This window comes from Xiphophorus maculatus, chromosome 18 (assembly GCF_002775205.1).
Source record: "Xiphophorus maculatus strain JP 163 A chromosome 18, X_maculatus-5.0-male, whole genome shotgun sequence".
NCBI lineage: Eukaryota > Metazoa > Chordata > Actinopteri > Cyprinodontiformes > Poeciliidae > Xiphophorus > Xiphophorus maculatus.
Window position 1 is genome coordinate 18,075,246 of NC_036460.1, and position 19,678 is coordinate 18,094,923.

At 41.2% G+C, this 19,678-nt stretch overlaps 1 protein-coding gene across 1 annotated transcript in view; it reads right to left on the minus strand.

Moving 5' to 3' along the window:
• inppl1 (inositol polyphosphate phosphatase like 1) overlaps positions 1-19,678 on the minus strand; it is a 31,064-nt gene that overhangs the window by 2,195 nt on the left and 9,191 nt on the right. The window contains exons 2-26 of the mRNA XM_005803401.2: positions 17,925-17,988; positions 17,187-17,334; positions 16,588-16,669; positions 15,224-15,370; positions 14,838-14,928; positions 13,333-13,422; positions 11,506-11,604; positions 10,518-10,668; positions 9,944-10,050; positions 8,538-8,640; positions 8,244-8,440; positions 7,947-8,064; positions 7,685-7,781; positions 6,666-6,804; positions 6,468-6,567; positions 5,663-5,751; positions 5,475-5,556; positions 5,296-5,385; positions 4,600-4,713; positions 4,116-4,292; positions 3,878-4,033; positions 3,629-3,713; positions 2,720-2,806; positions 1,885-2,605; positions 921-1,054 (exon numbers count right to left, since the gene is read on the minus strand). Coding sequence (XP_005803458.1) covers positions 921-1,054; positions 1,885-2,605; positions 2,720-2,806; positions 3,629-3,713; positions 3,878-4,033; positions 4,116-4,292; positions 4,600-4,713; positions 5,296-5,385; positions 5,475-5,556; positions 5,663-5,751; positions 6,468-6,567; positions 6,666-6,804; positions 7,685-7,781; positions 7,947-8,064; positions 8,244-8,440; positions 8,538-8,640; positions 9,944-10,050; positions 10,518-10,668; positions 11,506-11,604; positions 13,333-13,422; positions 14,838-14,928; positions 15,224-15,370; positions 16,588-16,669; positions 17,187-17,334; positions 17,925-17,988 — 3,468 coding nt within the window. The remainder of the gene's footprint in view (positions 1-920; positions 1,055-1,884; positions 2,606-2,719; positions 2,807-3,628; positions 3,714-3,877; positions 4,034-4,115; positions 4,293-4,599; positions 4,714-5,295; positions 5,386-5,474; positions 5,557-5,662; positions 5,752-6,467; positions 6,568-6,665; positions 6,805-7,684; positions 7,782-7,946; positions 8,065-8,243; positions 8,441-8,537; positions 8,641-9,943; positions 10,051-10,517; positions 10,669-11,505; positions 11,605-13,332; positions 13,423-14,837; positions 14,929-15,223; positions 15,371-16,587; positions 16,670-17,186; positions 17,335-17,924; positions 17,989-19,678) is intronic.

Below are 19,678 nucleotides of genomic sequence, written 5' to 3' on the forward strand. Positions count from 1 at the left end.
CACGATGGTGTCCAAGTTTCAGATGAGAAGCTAAATAATTTAGAGGCGGTGCTTCATTTCATGCTTCCACACGTTTTGTAACAGAGCAAGTGAAAATCCCAGAGCATTATGACGCCACCGCCATGCTTAACATGGCAGTGGTGCCGTGTTATTTATTAGGTCTGAAAGCTTCACCTTTTAGGGTCTGAAAGCTTCACCTTTACCTCTCCAAACGTTCATCTAGCATTTTTCCCCCACAAACATATAAGCATTTGTATCATTTAATCATCATCGAAGGTTTTGGTTTTGAGCCAGTTGGTTCAGCAGCTTCCAGTTCATAAAAGGCTTGAGCACAAACATCATCAACTTCCCAACCAAATTCCATTCATCATTGTGTTTGAGTCAGAATGTTAAAGATTAAAAACAGAGATTTAAATAAACATAATTGTTTCTGATAATCAGAATAGCTAAATGTTCAACCAGAAGTTTTCTGATGTCTACAAACCATTTGAGGTCCCATTGCAACCTGCTGAAAGACATTTATCCAAATATCAGTAGACGTGTATGTGTATTTTTGAAAACTGAGCACCAATTACTGCACATGCTCTAAAATCTTAGTCTAAAGTTGCACATCGTATTGTTAAATCACCCTAAAATACATCAAATATATCATTAAGAACCAAACATTAATAGGACATTCATAGTTTTCCACTTTTCAAATCATTCATTTGCAATTATGATATGAAAGTGTCATGTATTTTTGTAATTATTGTCTACAGTAAAAATATGCGAAGATTAAGGAAAACAATAAAATACATGGAGCTTATCTTTAAGGGGCTTTTCCTGCAAACTAAGTGGTCACTTGCTACCCGGGTCTTTCATTCCAGTTCACCACAGCATTAACACAAACACAGGCGGTGTGTGTTTGTGACGATGGCTACCTGAGGAACTCCAGATCGTCCCAGCCGTTGTGCAGAAGCCCCGGCTCGTATCTCTCCAGTCCCAGTCTCTGCAGCCACTCGCCCACCGACGACTCTCCCACAGACAAAGATGAGCTACTGCTGCCCCACAGTGCCTGGACAGGAGAAATGCAGCATCAGCAAAACACAATAACAACTATTTATTACTTCTTTTTTAGGCAATCGTATGGATGTGAATTAGTGACACACAAATACTGCTCTTGAAAAACATTCCCATTTGAAATACGCATCTCTAGGACACCGGTCACATTAAGACGTAAGATTTACATCATTAAGCGGCACACAGTAACTGCATTTAATCAGATTATCAAATATATTCATATTTGTTAATGCTATTATTGAACAGGCATCGGAGAAAATAGCAAAACTAACAATCCTGACAATCGGGACAGTTTTATTTTTAAACATGAATGAATTTATGATGAGAAATGTATCACGATAAATGATAAACATTATGACAAATGCCCACCCCCAGTTAACAATTCCTTGAAAAGTACTCAAAGTTACAACCACAAACATCCATGTATCTCATTGGGCTTTATGTGATGAACCAAGGAAAGAGAATCATTGCTGAAAGATGAAAGAACACAGCAAACATGAAGAAGCTGATCTGGTTAGATGTGACACGTGAAGAAACCACAGAGAAGCAGGGTGGTGGAAGCATCATGCTGTGGGGATGCCTTTCTTTGCCAGGGACAGGCAAGCCGATGGGAAGATGGGTGGAGTTAAAAACATTGAGAACCTGGAGGCAAATCTGTTAGAGACTGGAAAACACTAGAGACTGGAGCGAAGGTTCACCTTCAGCCCTAAACAATCAGACAGAGCTACAATGGACTGGTTTAGATCAAAGCATATCCATTCTGTGCGACCACAACAGGGGAATGAATAATTTTAGGCTAAACTGTATTTTGGGCAGCTGTCTCACCTCCTCTGGCATGTCCTCTGCTATGCTCTCTGGGATGGGGTTCCTGGGTGGGAAAGTGCGGCAGGCATCTAGGATACCGATCGTTGGCACTCGAACTGGGGGTGGCGCCGAGGGAGCGCGGGGCGGTTGTCCAGGAAACTCACTCTCACTCAGAGTCTTTGCCATCTGCAGCACAGAGCACGACTGATCGTCCAACGCCCCGGCCGCCCCTCGCCTGAAACCGTCTCCCATGACCAGAGGCCCCGCGGGACCGGCCGGCGGGATCCTGACCTCGGCCAGGTCCGGGTAGAGGGAGCGAGGCTTGCTGAGTTGGGCCTCCGCCGCCGTCTCCAGGGCTCCCTTAGGGAGAGGAGGAGGAGGGAAGTCGGGAGGCGGGCGATTCAGGGTGCTCCCAACTGTTCCTCCGATTCCTCCACCTTGAGCGCCAGCCAGGGCAGCGCCTCCGTCATCCTCCGAGGAGCTCTCCTCACTGACTCCGCGGGATGGGTGTCCTGCCACAGTTCTGCGGGAGTGAGCGGGTCCAGAGGCTGCAGGAGGAGGTTTGGTTCGAGTCCCAGCTGAGGGAGGCGGGGCTTTAACGGGCAGGGCGGTCGGAGAGGTAGGAGACGAGAGGAGCTCAGCAGCTGATGGGTGTGGAACGCCCTCCAGGATGTAGTAGGCCGGATTGTTGAAGCTGTTTTTGCCGATCGATGAATCACCGTCTGGCGTGTCCTGTTTGGATCTTCACAACACAGACAGAATCAAAACATCCAACATTGTAATCTTAGCTGCATATGGTTTATCTGCTTGGTTAGGTTTTGTGTTATGAATACATGAGTCTGTCAAGAGTTCGTACCTTGCAGCATTTTCCTCCTTGCAGTTTTTTTCTCCCTCCTCGTTGACCTTCCCCAGCTCTCCCAGCTGTTTACGAACCACGGACTGTCTGCACCACAAACCAGTCAAAACAATTTAGCATGCAGCTCCAAGAAGATGCCTCAGGTTACTGACCAAGCCATTCAGAAATCAAAATATACAATCAAAACATATTCTACATGTCAACCTTAATTTCAAATCACCAAATGATTTAATAACTCTGTTAAAAAAACATATAGTCAAATCTTTAAATCTCGGCCATTTTGCTGTTGAGTCCCTGAATTTGTTTCCCCTCTCATCATAAATCCTCAGCTCTGATTGGCTGATAATCACTTTCAAACTCCTCAGCACAGAAACTGTTTTCATTCCCGCAGGACTGCAAAACTCCTGATCAATTATCAACTAAAAGATCTACTTTAAAAATTACAAGAATGTCCAACTACTAACATTAAAAAGCAGGTGATAGGAGTACAGATTATTTCAGAAGTGTTGAATATTGGTGTGGCAATGATTATGCATCTTAACTTTGACGCCATCTATAAACTATATGAAACCTGTAGAAATAAACGATTCATTTGCAGTCAGCATCCCATTAAACCAGTGGCAAACATTTCACAATTCAGTCTCTATTTGTGACGCTGTTCCTTTCCTGTCAAAATGCTTCAAAAGAAGACAGATACATTGTTTCCAGGTTACTATTGCTAATAACAGGCAGTCTGGTCACTGAGCTCAACAGTTCCTGTTGGTTTCCTCGCATAGAAAACACTCTGCTCGGGTCATTCCGGGATCAGAGAGACGTCTGTGTGGGTTTTATGAGTTAGCCTGTGTTAGTTTCAGTATCAGTAAGCAGTGATGCTGCGCAGGAGGAAACGGCAGGTTGAGTTGTACTGACTTCACATACTCGTGTCCCACTCTGGACACCATGGTGGATTTCCCTTTGGGTCCGCTTGTCTCGTCTTGGTCCACGCTGATCCACTCTGAAACAAAAGAGTTCAATTAAACCTGAAGATGCTGCAAAGACTTTGGTAAATCTAAATCACTTTTTAGAGCTTAAAAAGGTGAAATATTATAGAGAATTTTATTAGCTTATATTTGATCTCCCTGCCTACATCTGCCTTTGATCCAAACACTGTTCCATTACCATACAGTCGCTCCCTGGTGCCCATCCGTTCAGCTGGGACCCTGACCCTCATGGACCCCCGGATGTTTCCTGTTTCTTCTCCTCGGTGGGACAGGTAGGTGTGGAACTGCTGGGCTGTGCTGCCAATCATTGACTTAAGGGCCAACACACACTCTCCTACCAACAAACACACACAGATGGTCATTAGGGCTGCGATACAGTCCCCTTCTTATTTAACATCGCAGAGCCCTGCTCCTACCATAGGACTCGTATCCGTCCACCGATTTGACGGTCAGCAGCAGGTGTTGGTCCTGCAGGTACTCGATTTCCGACAGGAGCGGTTTGAGCGTGGTGAGCTGCTTGTTGGACCAGCCCACACGCAGGAAGTTCACATTGTCGCTGCTCTGGCTGTCGTTCTCGTAGCTCTTCTTGAACTCTAAAAACGCAGAGGAACGTGGAGAAGAACGGACGAGGGAACGAGGTGGGGAGGAAGAAAGAGGAGCGAGACGTTTCATTTACATGCAACATGGTGAGGATGCAGTCAATAAATGGATGCTGGCTGACAGGAATACTGACTGTCTGAATTTAGGGAGAGGAGGAGGGGAGGCAGGATAGGGGTGCAAAAAGAACAATGGTGAGTTTTCATACATCCAGATATATTTTTTTGTGCAAAAAGAAGGTCTGAGCTGCAGTTGAGTGTAGGATTTAGAATCACTGAGAGGATCCGGAAACCTCCGACTCACCTTCCAGACAGGTGGAGTAAAACTCTATGAAGAACTTAGTCCGGCTTGCCGTCTTCACAATGGCCTCAATGCTCTCAAACTCGATGTAGGCCTGCTCTGAAGACTTTGGTAGACCTACAGAGGAAGACAGAAATGGAAACGAGAGAAGGGGGCAGAAGAGGTGAGAAAGGGTGGAAAGAGTGAGATTAAAGCACGAGTACAGAGGCGGTGGTCGTAAGGAAACTGCAGCAGACATGAAATTAGCCATCTATATCACCTTGCAAACACATGTATGGTCCTTAAATGTAACATTTTGTCATGTTATAAGAAACTTTAAAGTGTTTTATTGGAATCATATGGTAAACCACAACAAGGAAGTGCAAAACTACCCTGGTTTTTAGCATGTGCTACAAACTGCAATCTGAAAAGTGTGGTGTGTCTTTCAGTTTCTTTCCCTCTGATACCCCTAAATAAAACTGAGTGCAACCAAGTGCTTTAACGGGGTCACATGATTATTAAGTGTTAAGCAAGTCAGGTGAGAGAAACTGTAAAAATCTGATGAGTCGTGCACTAAAGTCCTGTTTGCAGTTAGGTCCTAACCCCACTCTAGAATGACCTAGTCAAAGTCCAGAAGTATAAACACTTTTGCAAGGTACTGTAAAAAACTTCAAATCCAAGCCCTTGGTTCTGTGGACAAATGTGATTTAAAACATTTACCTTTCTTGGAGACAAACTGAGATGTCACTCCAACCTCAAATGTGCCAAACACCGGGGAATGGTCACTGGTCACAATATCATCCGTACAGCCTGGAAAACGGCCACAGTCAGCATTCAAAATGCATCCAAAAGCATTTTCAAGCCCAGAACCCATTTTTACTATCTTTTATCTGTCTCACCATAGGAGTTGCAAACAATGTGTGTTTCTGGATATGACTTCCACAGGATCCGGTCACACCACGACGGCACATTGGTCCTCATCTAAAGAACAACACAAAAGCTGAATTCTCCTTTGAACTCTCATAAAGAGGAAATGTAGATTAGTGCAGGTCAGAGGAAGGCTGTGATGTTTAAATCCCAAACTCACCCCTGTAGCTTTCTGCTTCTGCCACACGTACGTGTCCCTGGAGCCCCGTTCGTAACGGTAGGTGGGAGGGAACGAGATCTCCTCCTCAGCTGCACACAAAACGAAAAAGGATTATTTTTCGGTAAATGTAAAAAAAACCCCAAAAAACAGATGCTTTTCATTTTAGTAGATCTACTGGCATTATTCTGACTGTGCATCCCTAAAAATCAGAAAATTCTGTTGTTTTTAAAGCTGCTCTCTCACTTAAGAGCAAAAAGCTTGCATCCAGCTCCTGACTAAAAAGGTGCTTACACATGGTACATGATTTGTACGTCGTATGTGTGAACCGGGAGTACGCAGAACATTTAGTTCCTGCATTTTAAAAGCACAGAAAGGATAATAAGTAAACAAAGCCTCTTAATATAATTAGACATAATTCCTTAGTTGTTTTTACAAAAGGCTACAACAAGTAATCAGATATTCTAACTTTTAATAGTATCTTTTCAAACTTTTTAACAAACAAAAAGATAAAAATTTCTGGGTGAAGGATATTTTTAAAAACAGCTAACCCACAAAATATGCGTATTTACAGCCTATCCCTCTTTTTCCTCTGGTTTCTCTCTCACTTGCTCTAACTGAAAAGGAAACCTGTGGTTTTAGTGAACTATTTAAAAGGATGGGTAGGTGGTTTTGGTAACTGTGAGTCATAACTTAAGTTGATTTATGAGGCCACTAAAATTCTGTAAAGGACAGAAACATTTTGACTACGATGAGATTTTAGCTCCTGAAAATAGTGCACACAATAAAAATCTGATGAGTGACTAACCAAAGCGTAAAAACACTTTATTCTTCTCTCTCTCCAGGTTGAGCTGGTCCACTTTGAGCAGAGGCTCAAATTCCTTCCTGTTAATGTAATTTAAAATTTCCTGCAGAAACACGCAAACAACGGGGACAGAAATGGATCAGAAACGATGTTTCACGCAAAGTTGCTGCAATCGATCGAGTGGACTTTGTTTTGACTCACCTGAATATCCATATCCAGTCTGTAGTTGAGGTCTCCGAGCCAAAACAGGTGTGTGAAGCGCAGCGAGATGTCGAAGGAGCTCAGCTGTTTGTCTCCTAGAGACAGCAGCCGAAGGATGTCCAGATAGTTCTGGTTTCTCCTGGAAAAGGTCAAACAGTTGTTGGGTGACAATTGAGAAGACATAAAGCAGAAAAATAAGGGAAAAAATAGGCTTTTTCACAAATTAAATAAATAAGTAATTTTTAAGTTAATATAAGAAGCAATTTGATGCCTTAGACTGAAGATCATATTATTTTGTATTAATAGTAGTCTCACACTTAAAACAAAAATACAGCAAGGCATCACATTCAGCCTGACTCCATGTTTCAACCCTAATTCTCATCAACTAACCTGAAACCCTGTGATTGCTTCATTATTTCTCTCAGATATCTGATGTAGAGCCAACAGAAAACCTATTCCACTTTCATACACTAGGTGTCAGTAATGGTGATGATCATGAAAGGACAGATAAGCCTGCCTAAGGTTGATTGTGCTTTTATTATTATGAAAATCAGGCTATTTACTGGACAGAATGAAAGAGGGGGGAGACATGTGGCAAAGGTCATCAGGCTAGGACTCAAACCTGTGATATCTGTGTCAAGGACTAATTCCTTGATGCAGGACTAATTCAGGTTGTGCTTTACCCCTGAACCACCACAGACTCAACCACTGCACTATTTCTAATCATTTATGACAAAATCTTTCTTTAATATTCAATAACATTGATTGTACAGATCTAATAGTATGTTGTTTTTTTTTCCAAATGGAGTTCTGGATGACCAAAAAAATTAAAAACAAGATATAAATGACTGAAATTAGCCTCCTGTAGCAAGGCTGGGACTCAGATACAAGGTTAGGAGCTCCTTCATCGGGGGGGTAAAAAAATGATAAGGAACTTTATTCCCACTCTGCTTTTCAACCTTCAGAATCATCCATGTGGTGAAAATGTGTTTTAAAAATAGAGAGATGATAGTTGGTACCTAGCAATCTTCTCATTGCCTGACGTCAGATGACAGTTGACGAATCCAAATGACGTCCCGTTGAACATGAACGACACGCCAACCGCACCTTTGTTGCCTTGACAAAAAATTAAGCACACAATATTATGGAAGACCGAAGAGAAAATTAACTTAATTCCTTGTTTTTTAAAACTTTTGAAAATTTGAGTTTACAAACTGACGACACAATAGTGAATAATCTTGATAACCAGTTAAAGTAGGCAGTCAGTCGTGTCATTGTTACCCAATGTGTTAGCGATTCCTGTCTTAACGCTGGACATCCCCACATGGCTGATCCTGTTTTCATGTTCAGGTTTCACCAACACAGCAAGTTTTATGCTCCACAGCGTCTGCACGGCGATCTGCAGAAGCCACAACAATAAGGAACCTGTGGTGATCATTTCTGCATTTAGACTAAACTAAAAAAAAAAACAGTCCTAATTCAGCTTTTTACAAACTTCTCCTCCGAGATTTCTATTTTTTCTTTTTAGCCACTTCCTAATTTGAAGAGATCTGAGGTGAAAATAAACATTTTCTTCACCGGTTTGTAATCCAGCTCCGTCTGCTCCTTCAGCACGGCTCGGAGCGACTCCACCCACTCCCGATCACACACCGAGTTCTCCTGCGATCCGAACACGTAAAGGTCATGGGGAATGGTGACGGTCATCTCGTCCAGAGTTTTCCCCAGGCCGCGGCACAGCACCCAGGAAGCCACAGATTTAGGTGACGGTACCGAGCCTGAACACAAAGACCAAGTCTGCCTGTTGGATTAAAACTCTTCACACTTTGGAAATATATGTCAGTGAGCGCTACAGCGTGCTTTTATGTTCCTGACCCATATTCCAGGTGCCAATAAAGATGGAAATCATATCAGGCTCATCCTGGTTGGAATGTTTGTTCTTCATGAGCTGCAGCAGCTGGCAAAATGCCTCCCGCTTCTGAAAAAACGCATCAGAGGGCAGAGGTTCGTCCAGATTAATTCAAATGTGGAAAAAAGTCTCTTCGTTATTTTCATCAAGTCAGTTATTCAACACATGGAATATCTACTTTTTGCTGAACAAATACAATACTGACATATGACAGACTTGTATACAGTATTTCTTTCATATCCCATCTTTACTTATTTATAAAGCCATTACAGTTATCCTTAGCAGTTTTTCACATGAATTATTATTTAAGATTATTCTCTGTCAAATATAAATTTGAAGACTGTATTTTCTATCAAAGTTTGTTTGGTGATTTGAAACTTCCAAAGGAGAAGAAAAAAAAGAAGGAAAATCAAGGTGGCTAAATACACTGCCTTTCCAAAAAAGTGAAAAATCACTGCAGGGATTATTATGTTTCAACTGGTGACAAGTTATATAACCTTAACTGATGCAATGAGTTGAATTTTATTACTTAAAACAACAAGTCAACAACAAGGCACAACCTGTGGAAACTATAGTATGTTCATCTGTTTCAGAGGGACAAAATGACTGGAATTTACCACGTGAAGAACACATCTAAAAAGATTCCTGACGGTACTAAAACTGGGCTAAGAACTGATCCAAAACATTCATAAAAACTGGCGGAAAGTGGGGAACTGATATCTTCATAAACATAATGTGGAAAAAATATTGAATGATTGGTTAAACATGTAGTAAAATTAAATCATAAAAGAAACACTAGAATTCACGGCTTTGTGTGCATGAAAGAGCATTTCTACAAAACAATGTGAAGGGAACTGAAGGGTTTGTAACAAACTGCTGTGTAGCTTTAAGGAAACTATTGATAAATGAAGTTAAATAACAACAAATAAACTTTGCGAGAAAGAATAAAGGTTGGACTCTCGAGCAATGAAAGAAGGTCATGTGGCCTGATGTTCCACAGCGACGAGAGCATCAGGGTGGGAAGATAAGAGCATGCAGTGGTTCAGGTAGCATTAGACATCATCTTCACACACGGACTGGGCACCACAGAGTCCAGACCTTAACCCCAAGTAAGATACTTTGAGATGTGCTGGAGACGTCTGATTCTTTTTTCAATGTCAATAAGATCTTGGTGAACACTGGACGGATATAAATGCTGTGACTTTGCGGAAGTTTAATGAAAGGATACCACAGTGAATTTCTGTCATAAAAAAGGTGGTCCAACTCAGTGGTTTTTGGTGTGCAACGTACTTTTATCGTCGTTGTTAGTGTTATTCACTTCATCTTTCAGAGGACAGAGTGTTATGCCTAACCACTGCATATATGTACAAACCTTGGCGCTGGCAAAGATGAAGTCTTTCCTCTGACTCTTGTCCTTCTCCTTCTCAAACACAATACCCAGCTTGTTCTGAACCCTCTGGGATTTGATCAGCTGACGGACTGGTGGGAGACAGACAAGAGGAACAGCAGACAGATGGTTAGGATGGGCTAAATCTTGTTTAGTGCACAAAACATCGGCCATATTTGAAAATCCAACATGTTTATGGCAGAAAACACTCTCAGGCAAAACTGTTTTCTGCCCCTTTTATTTGCTCTTCCTGCATAAAGCAACTATAACATAGTAATCCCAACAGAAAAAACGTTGTCACAGTGACAAAAAAGGTTATGTGTCTTTTGTGTGGTGTGTGTAAACATCTGGTTTCTACTGAGAGGACACAGACAAATCCAATTTTCTTCAATCAAAAGTTTTAAATTGTGCGCATGCTATGTCGCTAATAAGAATAAAAAAATCTCAGATACAAATGATGCTCTGGGTATGAAACAATACCAGCAAAGAGAAACGCACATACTTCAGTCAGTATGCTTATTCTGAATAATAAGCTGTTTAAATGTAAAGAGATTCTTACTTTTGTCGTGTGTGAAGGTGGTCCAGTCCTCCTGGTTGTCCTTCACCTTCTTCATCACCACCAGCCGCCCTCCCTCGACATCCACAGACAAAGTGTATTTTTGACTCTTTCCTATCTTTGTCAGCTCCGCCAGGTAAACATCCAGCTTCACCTGTGATCAATCAGGAGACATTTTACAAAGAAACAAACACACCTGTGTGCAAATCACTCAAACATAATTTTAAACTTTAACAGGGATCAAATCCATTAGCTTGGATTGGTGATTCTGATAGTCATTCACCATCTGCAGCAGTTTTAAGCCAGCTGCTACAGCGAACCTCAAAATTAGTGAGCCAGTCTGTTTCCGTGGTAACACTGATAGTGATATCTTACTTAAAGTTGCTGACTTGTTCAGGAAGATGGTTTTGCATCAAGTTATCTCTTAAAATTTTAGATTTAAGCCGACTAAATTTGACAAACTTATATATGTAACAAAGCGGTGTTCTCACTTCCTTAAAAATCCTCTCCATTGTGAAGGTGCCAAAAATAATAAACGGCAACACAACGTCAAAGATGAGCCAAGAGGAAATGCATTATGATCATTCTTGGTGTCCCACATGTCAGCTGTGCTGACACATTTTGTGACTTACAGAAAACCAAAGCTGTCCTGCTCAGTCATAATTTAAATCCGGTCTGCCTTCTGGCACACTAAAACACATCTCAGTGGTTAAATTCAAACGTAAAAATGCTTAAACACTGAAACACAGCAAGTAACAGGCTAAGTGACAAATGTAATAATTTTCCAATTAAGATTACATTATCTTCAAAGAATAATTTGACTTTAAAGGTTCTGGCAAACACTAAATCAACGATCTTTACTACTAATCCCTTCAAATATTGCTTTAGTTAAGTGATCTCCTCTGTTGAAACACTGGATGCCATCATCATGCAGTGCGATGAGAACTAATGAGATCAATCTGTTTGTGGTTGGCTAATGTGTAGGTGGTACCTCAAAGGCCTGCACAGGAATGGCTTTGCTGTGGCGCATGGAGAAAGGCGGAGGGGAGCACGGTGAGGACAAACTCATGTCCTGCAGAGCTTTCAGAGCCTGAGGGAACAAAGAGAAAGAGAGAGAGGCGGTTAATTCGGGAAAACAATAAAAAGTAAGAGCAAGACAGAAACGACCGGAGAACAATAAGAAGTGAAAAAAAAAAAAAAGAGGAGAAACGTGCTTAGACATTGTGCTTTTTTTCCTTAGTGAATGTGAATGCAGGATTACGTTTCCCCATTCCCTAAAGGCTGATTTAGGCAGAGCCAGCATTATCACATGAGTCTGGACATGTAGCTCGACGGGACTGGAGGCCATTTCCTCCTGTGCCAGCCAAAGCCCCTCCTTACGAGGGAGAGGAAACCAGACCCAGGAAGTTCAAAATACAGCTTTGGACACCACACGCTCTAGAAAGTGCAGGTGCGTTTATTTCTAAAAAGGTTTCACAACCTTGAACCTTTTTTTTTGTTTAGGTTACATGTAAATGTCAATGGATTTTACTGAGATTTAAAGCGACAAAAAAGTGAATAACTGTGGGGTACATGGTTTTATAACATTGACTAAAGTCTAATTAAGCCCACATTACTCTGATACTTGCAAATAAAATCCAGTGTAGCCAACTGTGTTCAGAAGTCACCTAATTATTAAATAGTCCAAATGTGTGTCATTTAATCTCAGTGTGAATCTAGTTATTCTGTGAAGTATTCAGAGGTTTGTTAGAGAGCATTAGTCAACAAACGGCATCATGGAGGCCAAAGAGCACAGCAGGCAGGTCAGAGGTCAGGTTATAGTTATTAAAAGAATATCCTAATACCTGAATTAAATTCAGTTGATTGGATTTCATTTGGAAAGGAATTGTCTGTAGACCTCAAACACAGGACTGTCTTGAGGCGCAAGTCTGGAGTAGGAACCAGAAACATTTCTGATGCTTTGAATGTCCCATTGTCTCAATGGCCTCCACACAGAAGTAAACAGAAGAAGTTTGGAAACAGCAGGACTCTTCCTAGAGCTGCCGGTGAAGCACGGTGAACACTTTCGTCACAAACAAGAGTGACAAACTTCTGTCATTTCCTTTCCGAGTTAAGACTCAACACCTCCCGTTTTGTTTTCTCACTTCTGCCAGAACCCAAGAAGAGGCTGTGATACTCCGATAATAGTTTGCTCTCTTACAGTAGAACCACAAAGAATACACTCAATCTGAACTTAGCATGAACTTCTTCCAGAGGTGACCTCTGCAGCTGAATTTAACAGAGGAAGCCCTTTTGCTTGCTAAGTAGACAAATTAAACGGGTTTCCCATTGAAGATAACATCGACATGTTCAACAAGAAGCCTTGTAATCCACTGCCTTTAATTCATGTCTTGTGGTTGCTGTTGCACCATTGTGAAACTCAGTATTCAGACACACAACTCACTGATAGAGTTCAGGGCACTGAGAGTATGTGTAATCTAAAGGAGCCTTTACAAGAAAAGTGCAGTATTTCCCAAGTAACCCTGACTCCATCTGAAATTGTCCTCAAAGTGTTGAGCTTAAATGCCTAAAAAAAGTCGTTCCTTGCAGTTGTGATGCTGCACTAGAAACTCAGTTAGCCAGAGGTTAAAAACAGATGATCTATCATGTGAATGAGGTTTTCTTGACCACCCCTTCGGCTTTAAATAACAACATGAGTGTGCGTGCATGTGTGTGGACAGGAAAAAAAATGTCAGAGTCACAGGAGAAGAGAGGAAGTGGACCTATTGTGTGTGAAGATTAAAGCTCACAGATTTAAGTTCTGTGTTGCTTTGTTTACCTTCTTTTCTATGGAGGACAGCAGATCTCTGAGAATGGCCAACTTGGTCACCAAGTTCTCCAGCTCCTGGTCTCCTCCCTGATTCACCGACTGATGGAGGAAGAACAAAAACTATTAAAACCCTCCGAGATCAGTTATTTTTGAACATAAAACTAAGACAAACTAATGATGATGTAAAACTATTTGTAGTTGATCGTTTTAAACTGCAAACAGTATTCTCCATGTTAAAACAGGACAGTTTAATGGGAATCCCCCTCGACGGTAACTAAAGTGGCCGCTAAACTAAACATACAATCAACTCAATTTATCAAAACAAAACAGACTCAACTCCACATTTTCTACTTTTCCCTCCTCCTGCACCAGGTCATTAAAATCCAAGTTTGACCTTTTCTGTGTCAGACAGAAATTATTTAGTTCAGGAGAATACAAATGTATCTTGTCTGTATAAAATCATCTGCAAGGGTGAGTCTGAGGCAAAAAGTTAGATCAGCAACCACAGTTTGCTTGTGTTCAAATCTTGATGGGGGACTATTAAGACTCCAGATTATGAGGTTGAGTTGTTTCATCACAAGATCAAAAGTGGATTGTGGTTTTAATTGAGCTATAAGATAGGTTAAGGTAAGGTTAATTCACTTGACAGGCCTTGTAGCTTCTGCAAACCGCTGTGACCTTGCTGACTTACTCCACCTAACATTTTTACTATCTTTTGTGCCGGCTGCTAGTAATGTCTTCACCATTTTTAATTCCTCTGTGTGAGGTTTGACTCACTGCTCCAAAGACTGGATGTTGATAAACAACTAGTCACAATTCAGCTTAATGAGGCATACAGCAAAACAACCAGTGTTGCAAAAAGCAAGTTTCAACCCATGCATGTCGTCCAAATTTTAGTCAAACTTGGCTAGCCTACTGCAAAATCTTTTAAACAAACTTAAGATGTCAGTAGATGTCTAGTGATTTTTCACTGCAATTCATTGCTGTTTATACTTTATAACACAAAACAACAGTTTGAACAGATAAACGTGCCGTCTTCAAGCATCTGGAAATTGTACAGAAGGATGGACCAGATCCTAGGGATCTGTAATTCTTTTCATTATCTGTTTCCTAATTTCTTGACATTATGGCACACAAGGAAGCAATAGGACTGAGGTGTTGCTTTAGTCCTTTAGCATGTGTAAACTCTAGAATTTGAAGAAACCATTTTTCTTGCATCTAGCAAAAAGAAAGAGTTTTGTTTATCTTAACTGACCTAAAACAGGTCAGTTTTAGGTCATTACTGATTTAATGTCTGGCAGTATAAGAAAATAAGGTTGTGTCTTTATACACAACCTTTTGAAGGAGCAGACAGTTTTACATAAAAAAATTATGATGGATGCTTTAAGAAAGCTCACTGTAGGGTATCCCTGAGTCTTTCAGCAGGCTAAGGATCTGAAAAATGTTATCACAGAAACCTGTTTTAATTCTCATCAAACAAGAACCCATAGCAACACAAAGATAAAGAAGCATACCTGTTGGATCATCTTAGTGACCATAAAAGCACTCTGCTGGTCAAACACTTTAGAGAGGATCTCCAGACCAGACAGAACTTTATCCACCTCCCTGGTAGAGAAAAAAATTAAGATTTTCTAATTGCTTTTAGACTTTTAATGCCATCATTTTCTTTATTTCAATTCTGTTGTAGGTAAACATCTTAGGTAGGTAAACTCTAAATGACAAAGAAGCATGTGATTTATTTGTCTATGTTTCAATGTGCATCATGTACCACTGTGGCTAAAACAAGAGAGCAGCTGGGGAAGCTGGCAGCTCTGCAGGATAATTACATTTAGAGATATAAAGAGTGGCTCTGTATGGGTAACAGAGTATCTATCTGAGGAAACATGTCTCTGCAGCTCACCCATTGAGACGTTTGCAGGAGGCCACGAGTGTCTTGTTGAGATGGGGCAGGGAGGACGCTCCCTGCTTGACGGCCTCAAGGTCCAGCGCATAGCTGCCCTTCAGGTACTCGTGGGAAATGGTGCTCAGGCCGTTAGCTGCCAGAGTGCTGAAAAAAACACGTTGAAGGCAAAGGAGGTTGATGTGAGTCACAAGATTTAAAAGCAAACATTTGTATTTTCCTGTCATGTTAACAACTATATGATAAATCCTCATGCCAGGATTCCTGGAAATGTTTACAGCAGATACAGTGGTATTCATTACCCTTTAGATTCATTCATATATTTTGTCATGTACTCCAATAAACTTTCATGTATTTTATTGGGATCAACCTTTTGCCTCACTTAGAGCTGCAAGTCTTCTGGGGGTATTTCTTTACCTGCTTTCCATAACTACATACAAAGGCTTACCTGTACTTTTCAAATTAGCTCCAGCTTAGTCAAATCTTTTAAAATCAATTTCCAAGGCTCTTAGCTCTTTTGCTGCCTCTTGTGGGTTGACCCTGTATTTAACTCCATTCATGTTCTTATCAACTCTGACAAGGCTCCTGTCCCTGCTGAGAAAAGCAGGGACACTGTTACGTTTTGAGTTTTGCATGTTGACCAAAAAGCTCAATTTTAACCAATTTATGGATCTCAGGAGCTTCTTAAGGCTAATTATTGACTGTTTTTCGCTTGTTTTGGTCATGAACTACAGGGATTCATATTCTTTAAACAGCAACTGTTATCATTTTGAAAGGCTAAGAAATGATTTATTTCCACTTCCCCTGAGATTTTGTTTTGTCAACCCAGTGATTAAGAAACTATAATAAAGGGGGGAAAAAAATCATGAATCATAACTAGTCACAGCTACTTTTCACAGCCAAATTTAGGCTTGCTCACTTGACTCTCTTTGACAAATAACAGAAATGCTGAGCAGAAACTCTGAGCCAATATATGCAGGTCTGAAGCGCTCTGTTACTGAACCGCTAACGCTTCTTCAAAGCTCTGCATCATCTGTGAGGAGTGTGGTTTCAAGCAGGATGTGGTTTATCTTCCAAAGGCAGACAGGACATGTAGTTGAGTGGAGGACAGGAGGGAGAGCGTGTCTCTCATCAAAAAACTGACTCTGAAACAGCAGTTATTTTTGATCTAAAAATATTTGTTGAGGTACTAATATGAGAGAGAATATGAAAGAAAAATGCAAAGTGACATTTTGTTCCAGTAAACTCTGCCACGTGTTTATGTGAAGCAACAGGCTTCCTCTGTGTGCATTTGAAACACGGCTGTGTCAGTCATTCATGTCAGCAAGACAAAAATCAAACGATACGCAGATCAGACTTTGTACCTTTCTGTAGGCGTTTCAGGTCCAGGGGGAGTGGAGGTGGAGGCAGAGCGAGGGGGGAGGGGCGGCTTCTCATCCTCTCCGTCTAAAAGTTACAGAAATATATAGTTAGTTTGATAAAAAACTACAGGAACCTTTTATAATCCCTAACCTTTTATACATTCAGAATGACAGACCAATATATTTGTTGGAATTATAAGTTATACATCAACAGAGAAAGGAAGCTGACACACAGTTTACAAAATATTACAAATCAAACTTAGAAAGGTTTGGTCTGCGTTTGTTTTCGTTGTCAAAACTGTGACGATAAAAACTGATTTCGGCGTCCAGCCCGACCATGCAGAGCGCTTCGCCCATGAAGATTCAGTCCTCAAGGACAGGAGTTTTTGCCTCAAAAACCTTCAGAGCATTTTGAAAAAAACGTTTTGTGCATCGTTTCTCCTCAACTGGAGAATTAGACACCATTTCTTATTTGTGTATAAAATGAAATGTACATTAGCATAGTGGTTCTAATGTAACAAAATAGGGAAAAAGCAAATGGCATATGAATATAATGGTATGGTGCTGTAGTGACTGTGCATGTTATTGGTGTATGGGGCTACCTGAGTAGTCCCTGTCATCAGTGACGGCCGTCTCCTCCCTGTCCACGGCGTAAAGCAGGGTTGTGACCAGGCCCTGGTTGGGCTGCAGGTACAGAGACACCAGCTCCGGTAGCGTCTTAAACCGCTTCGGCTGAACGCCCTGGGACGTCTGAGAGGGAGAGAGGGGAGGATGAACACACAGACAAGTAATTTCCTGCGGAGAAATATCTCCATGAAAACATCCAAAGTGCTTGGCTACAGGTGGTCAGGCAGCCAAATCTCTGGTGACCCCTATTGTTCCATATTTAATGGTGTGTAAGCAAACGCAGCCAAGGGAGCTAAATATAATTCGATACAGGAAGCAGCATTTTGATAAACACCGAGGAGCAAACTGGAGGCTACAGAGGCAAAGAGAAATTTTCTCTATTACCAGGGCTAAAAAAAAATCCCCACTAGAAATCAGTGGAAAAGAAAGAAATCTGTCATGGTTTTGAAGCACCATCCAGTCGTGTGCATGTCCGTCTGTAAGTGAGGCCCGTAAGTGGAGGGAGAGTTCACAGCTGTTGGCCAGAAGGCACAAAGCGCCTGCTGTCTGCGTGTGGGGGTGTGTGTGTGTGTGTGTGTGTGTGTGTGTGTGTGTGTGTGTGTGTCCGCACATGTATATATTTGTGTAAGAGAGCTCAGAGCCAACACAAGCATCTATCTGCCTGCCACCTGTTGCCAAAGCACCACAAAGAGGCATGTGCGTCATCTTTGTACCTGCACGGCCAGAAAACCCTCCTCGTCTGGGAGGATTCTGTAGGTGTGGACGTGCTTCTGAAACCTGCAGGGACAGACAGACAATTAAACACACCGCAGACAGACTGATGAAGGGACAAGCAGAAATATTAAGAAATCAAGCAAGGAGATATTTATTTTGTTTCAGTCAAGGAAAACGTAAACTCGGTCGACAGGATTGTGTGTGCATGATTGTGTGTGTGTGTGGGGGGGTGTTCAGATTCAACCTGCTGCTGTCTATCACAGTTGTGACTGCCTGCTTTATCCTTACTGTAGCATGATACAGTAAAACAGAACCCTAGCGTTTATTCATTGAACTGTTAAAGAGACAGAACGAGGAAATAAAAAAAATATATTTAAAAAATTGTTTAAATGTTTTGAATCACAGTGTTTCTGACTAAAAAAAACAGGTCTGATCTCTTTTTATGTTTTCAACCAATCACGGATCAATGCTCTGATAGTACAACGTGCCTGCAGCCTGGAGCTGGAGAGTAATGATTTACATGTCTGCAGCTCGTGTCTGTTCAGTCGACGGGTCACATTATATGTCCAATTTGCCAAGCAAACACTGTGGCTGTTGTCGGTTGGTGCAAATATGATTGTGTGTTTTCACAACTTCGGGCCTCAGCGTGGCATCCTAAGCAAAATGCTTGTGCAAAGCTTTCACAAGCAAGTCAACATTGTTCCTATTTACCCTGACTGTGTAAATAAGGAGGAAATGGTGAGAATTTATTCAGTTCTGACATCTGAGATGTTTTGCCATTTTTTCATTTGACAGAAACCTGTGATGGTTTCAACTGACGAAAGCCTAACCAATACATAAAGCATGAAGTCAGTTATCAATCACCCAGTAAATTAAAAATGGCCCAAATGTTGCTGTTGTTTTAAATAGTGGGCATCGTTGAAAAACCCTCATCTTGTGTTAGATCTCAAAACTGTACCCTGTATCAAAAAACATGACACATTTTTGTTATTTTATGGTCAATAAATGTTCTTTCAACAAAACCACAAGAAGAGATAAGTTTTGTATGTGTTCAGTTTCTAGATACAAAAAGGGATTCATCAAAAAATTAATCAGCAAGTCAGACCTTAAACGAAACCAGGAAGTGTCTGATAATAGAAGTCAACTGATGCAATTTGAGACCAAGAGGGCTATAAACCCAAGCATTATAGGTTTTCTTGATTTTTATTATCCATTGTGCATACAAAGAGTTCTTTCATAACTATATCCAAGTAACAGTGACCAGTATACAAATGGCTAAATGCAAAAACACAAATCCAAAACACTTTTAACTTTACCCAAATTCTGAGAATAAAATCAGAAACACTTAACATCTTCAAATAAGCAGAGAATATTCTCTTCCATTTTCAGACTGTTCCTTTACCGACCATTGCTATACTTTCTTGTGAGACAGTAGTTATTGCAAAGGGTGCACTGCAGAACATGCAGTGATAGTGCAGCTTTAAACTGAGGTCAGAGGGACATAATGTGGAACTTAGACCAGAAGTTCCTTTGTTGAACTGATTTTTATACACGGCAGCTTTTTGTCATACTGCTGCCTACAGCACTTCCATGTATGAGCTCAGAGCAACACTGTAAACAAGATAAATGTTGGTACTACATTCAACAGCACAATGAGCTGGAGGTCCCCTGGCAGTGAATCCACACTCTGCCCTTACAGCTGTATACAGCGGGGTTTGTGTGCTTTTCCTGCTGGCAGTGGATGAGATCCTCT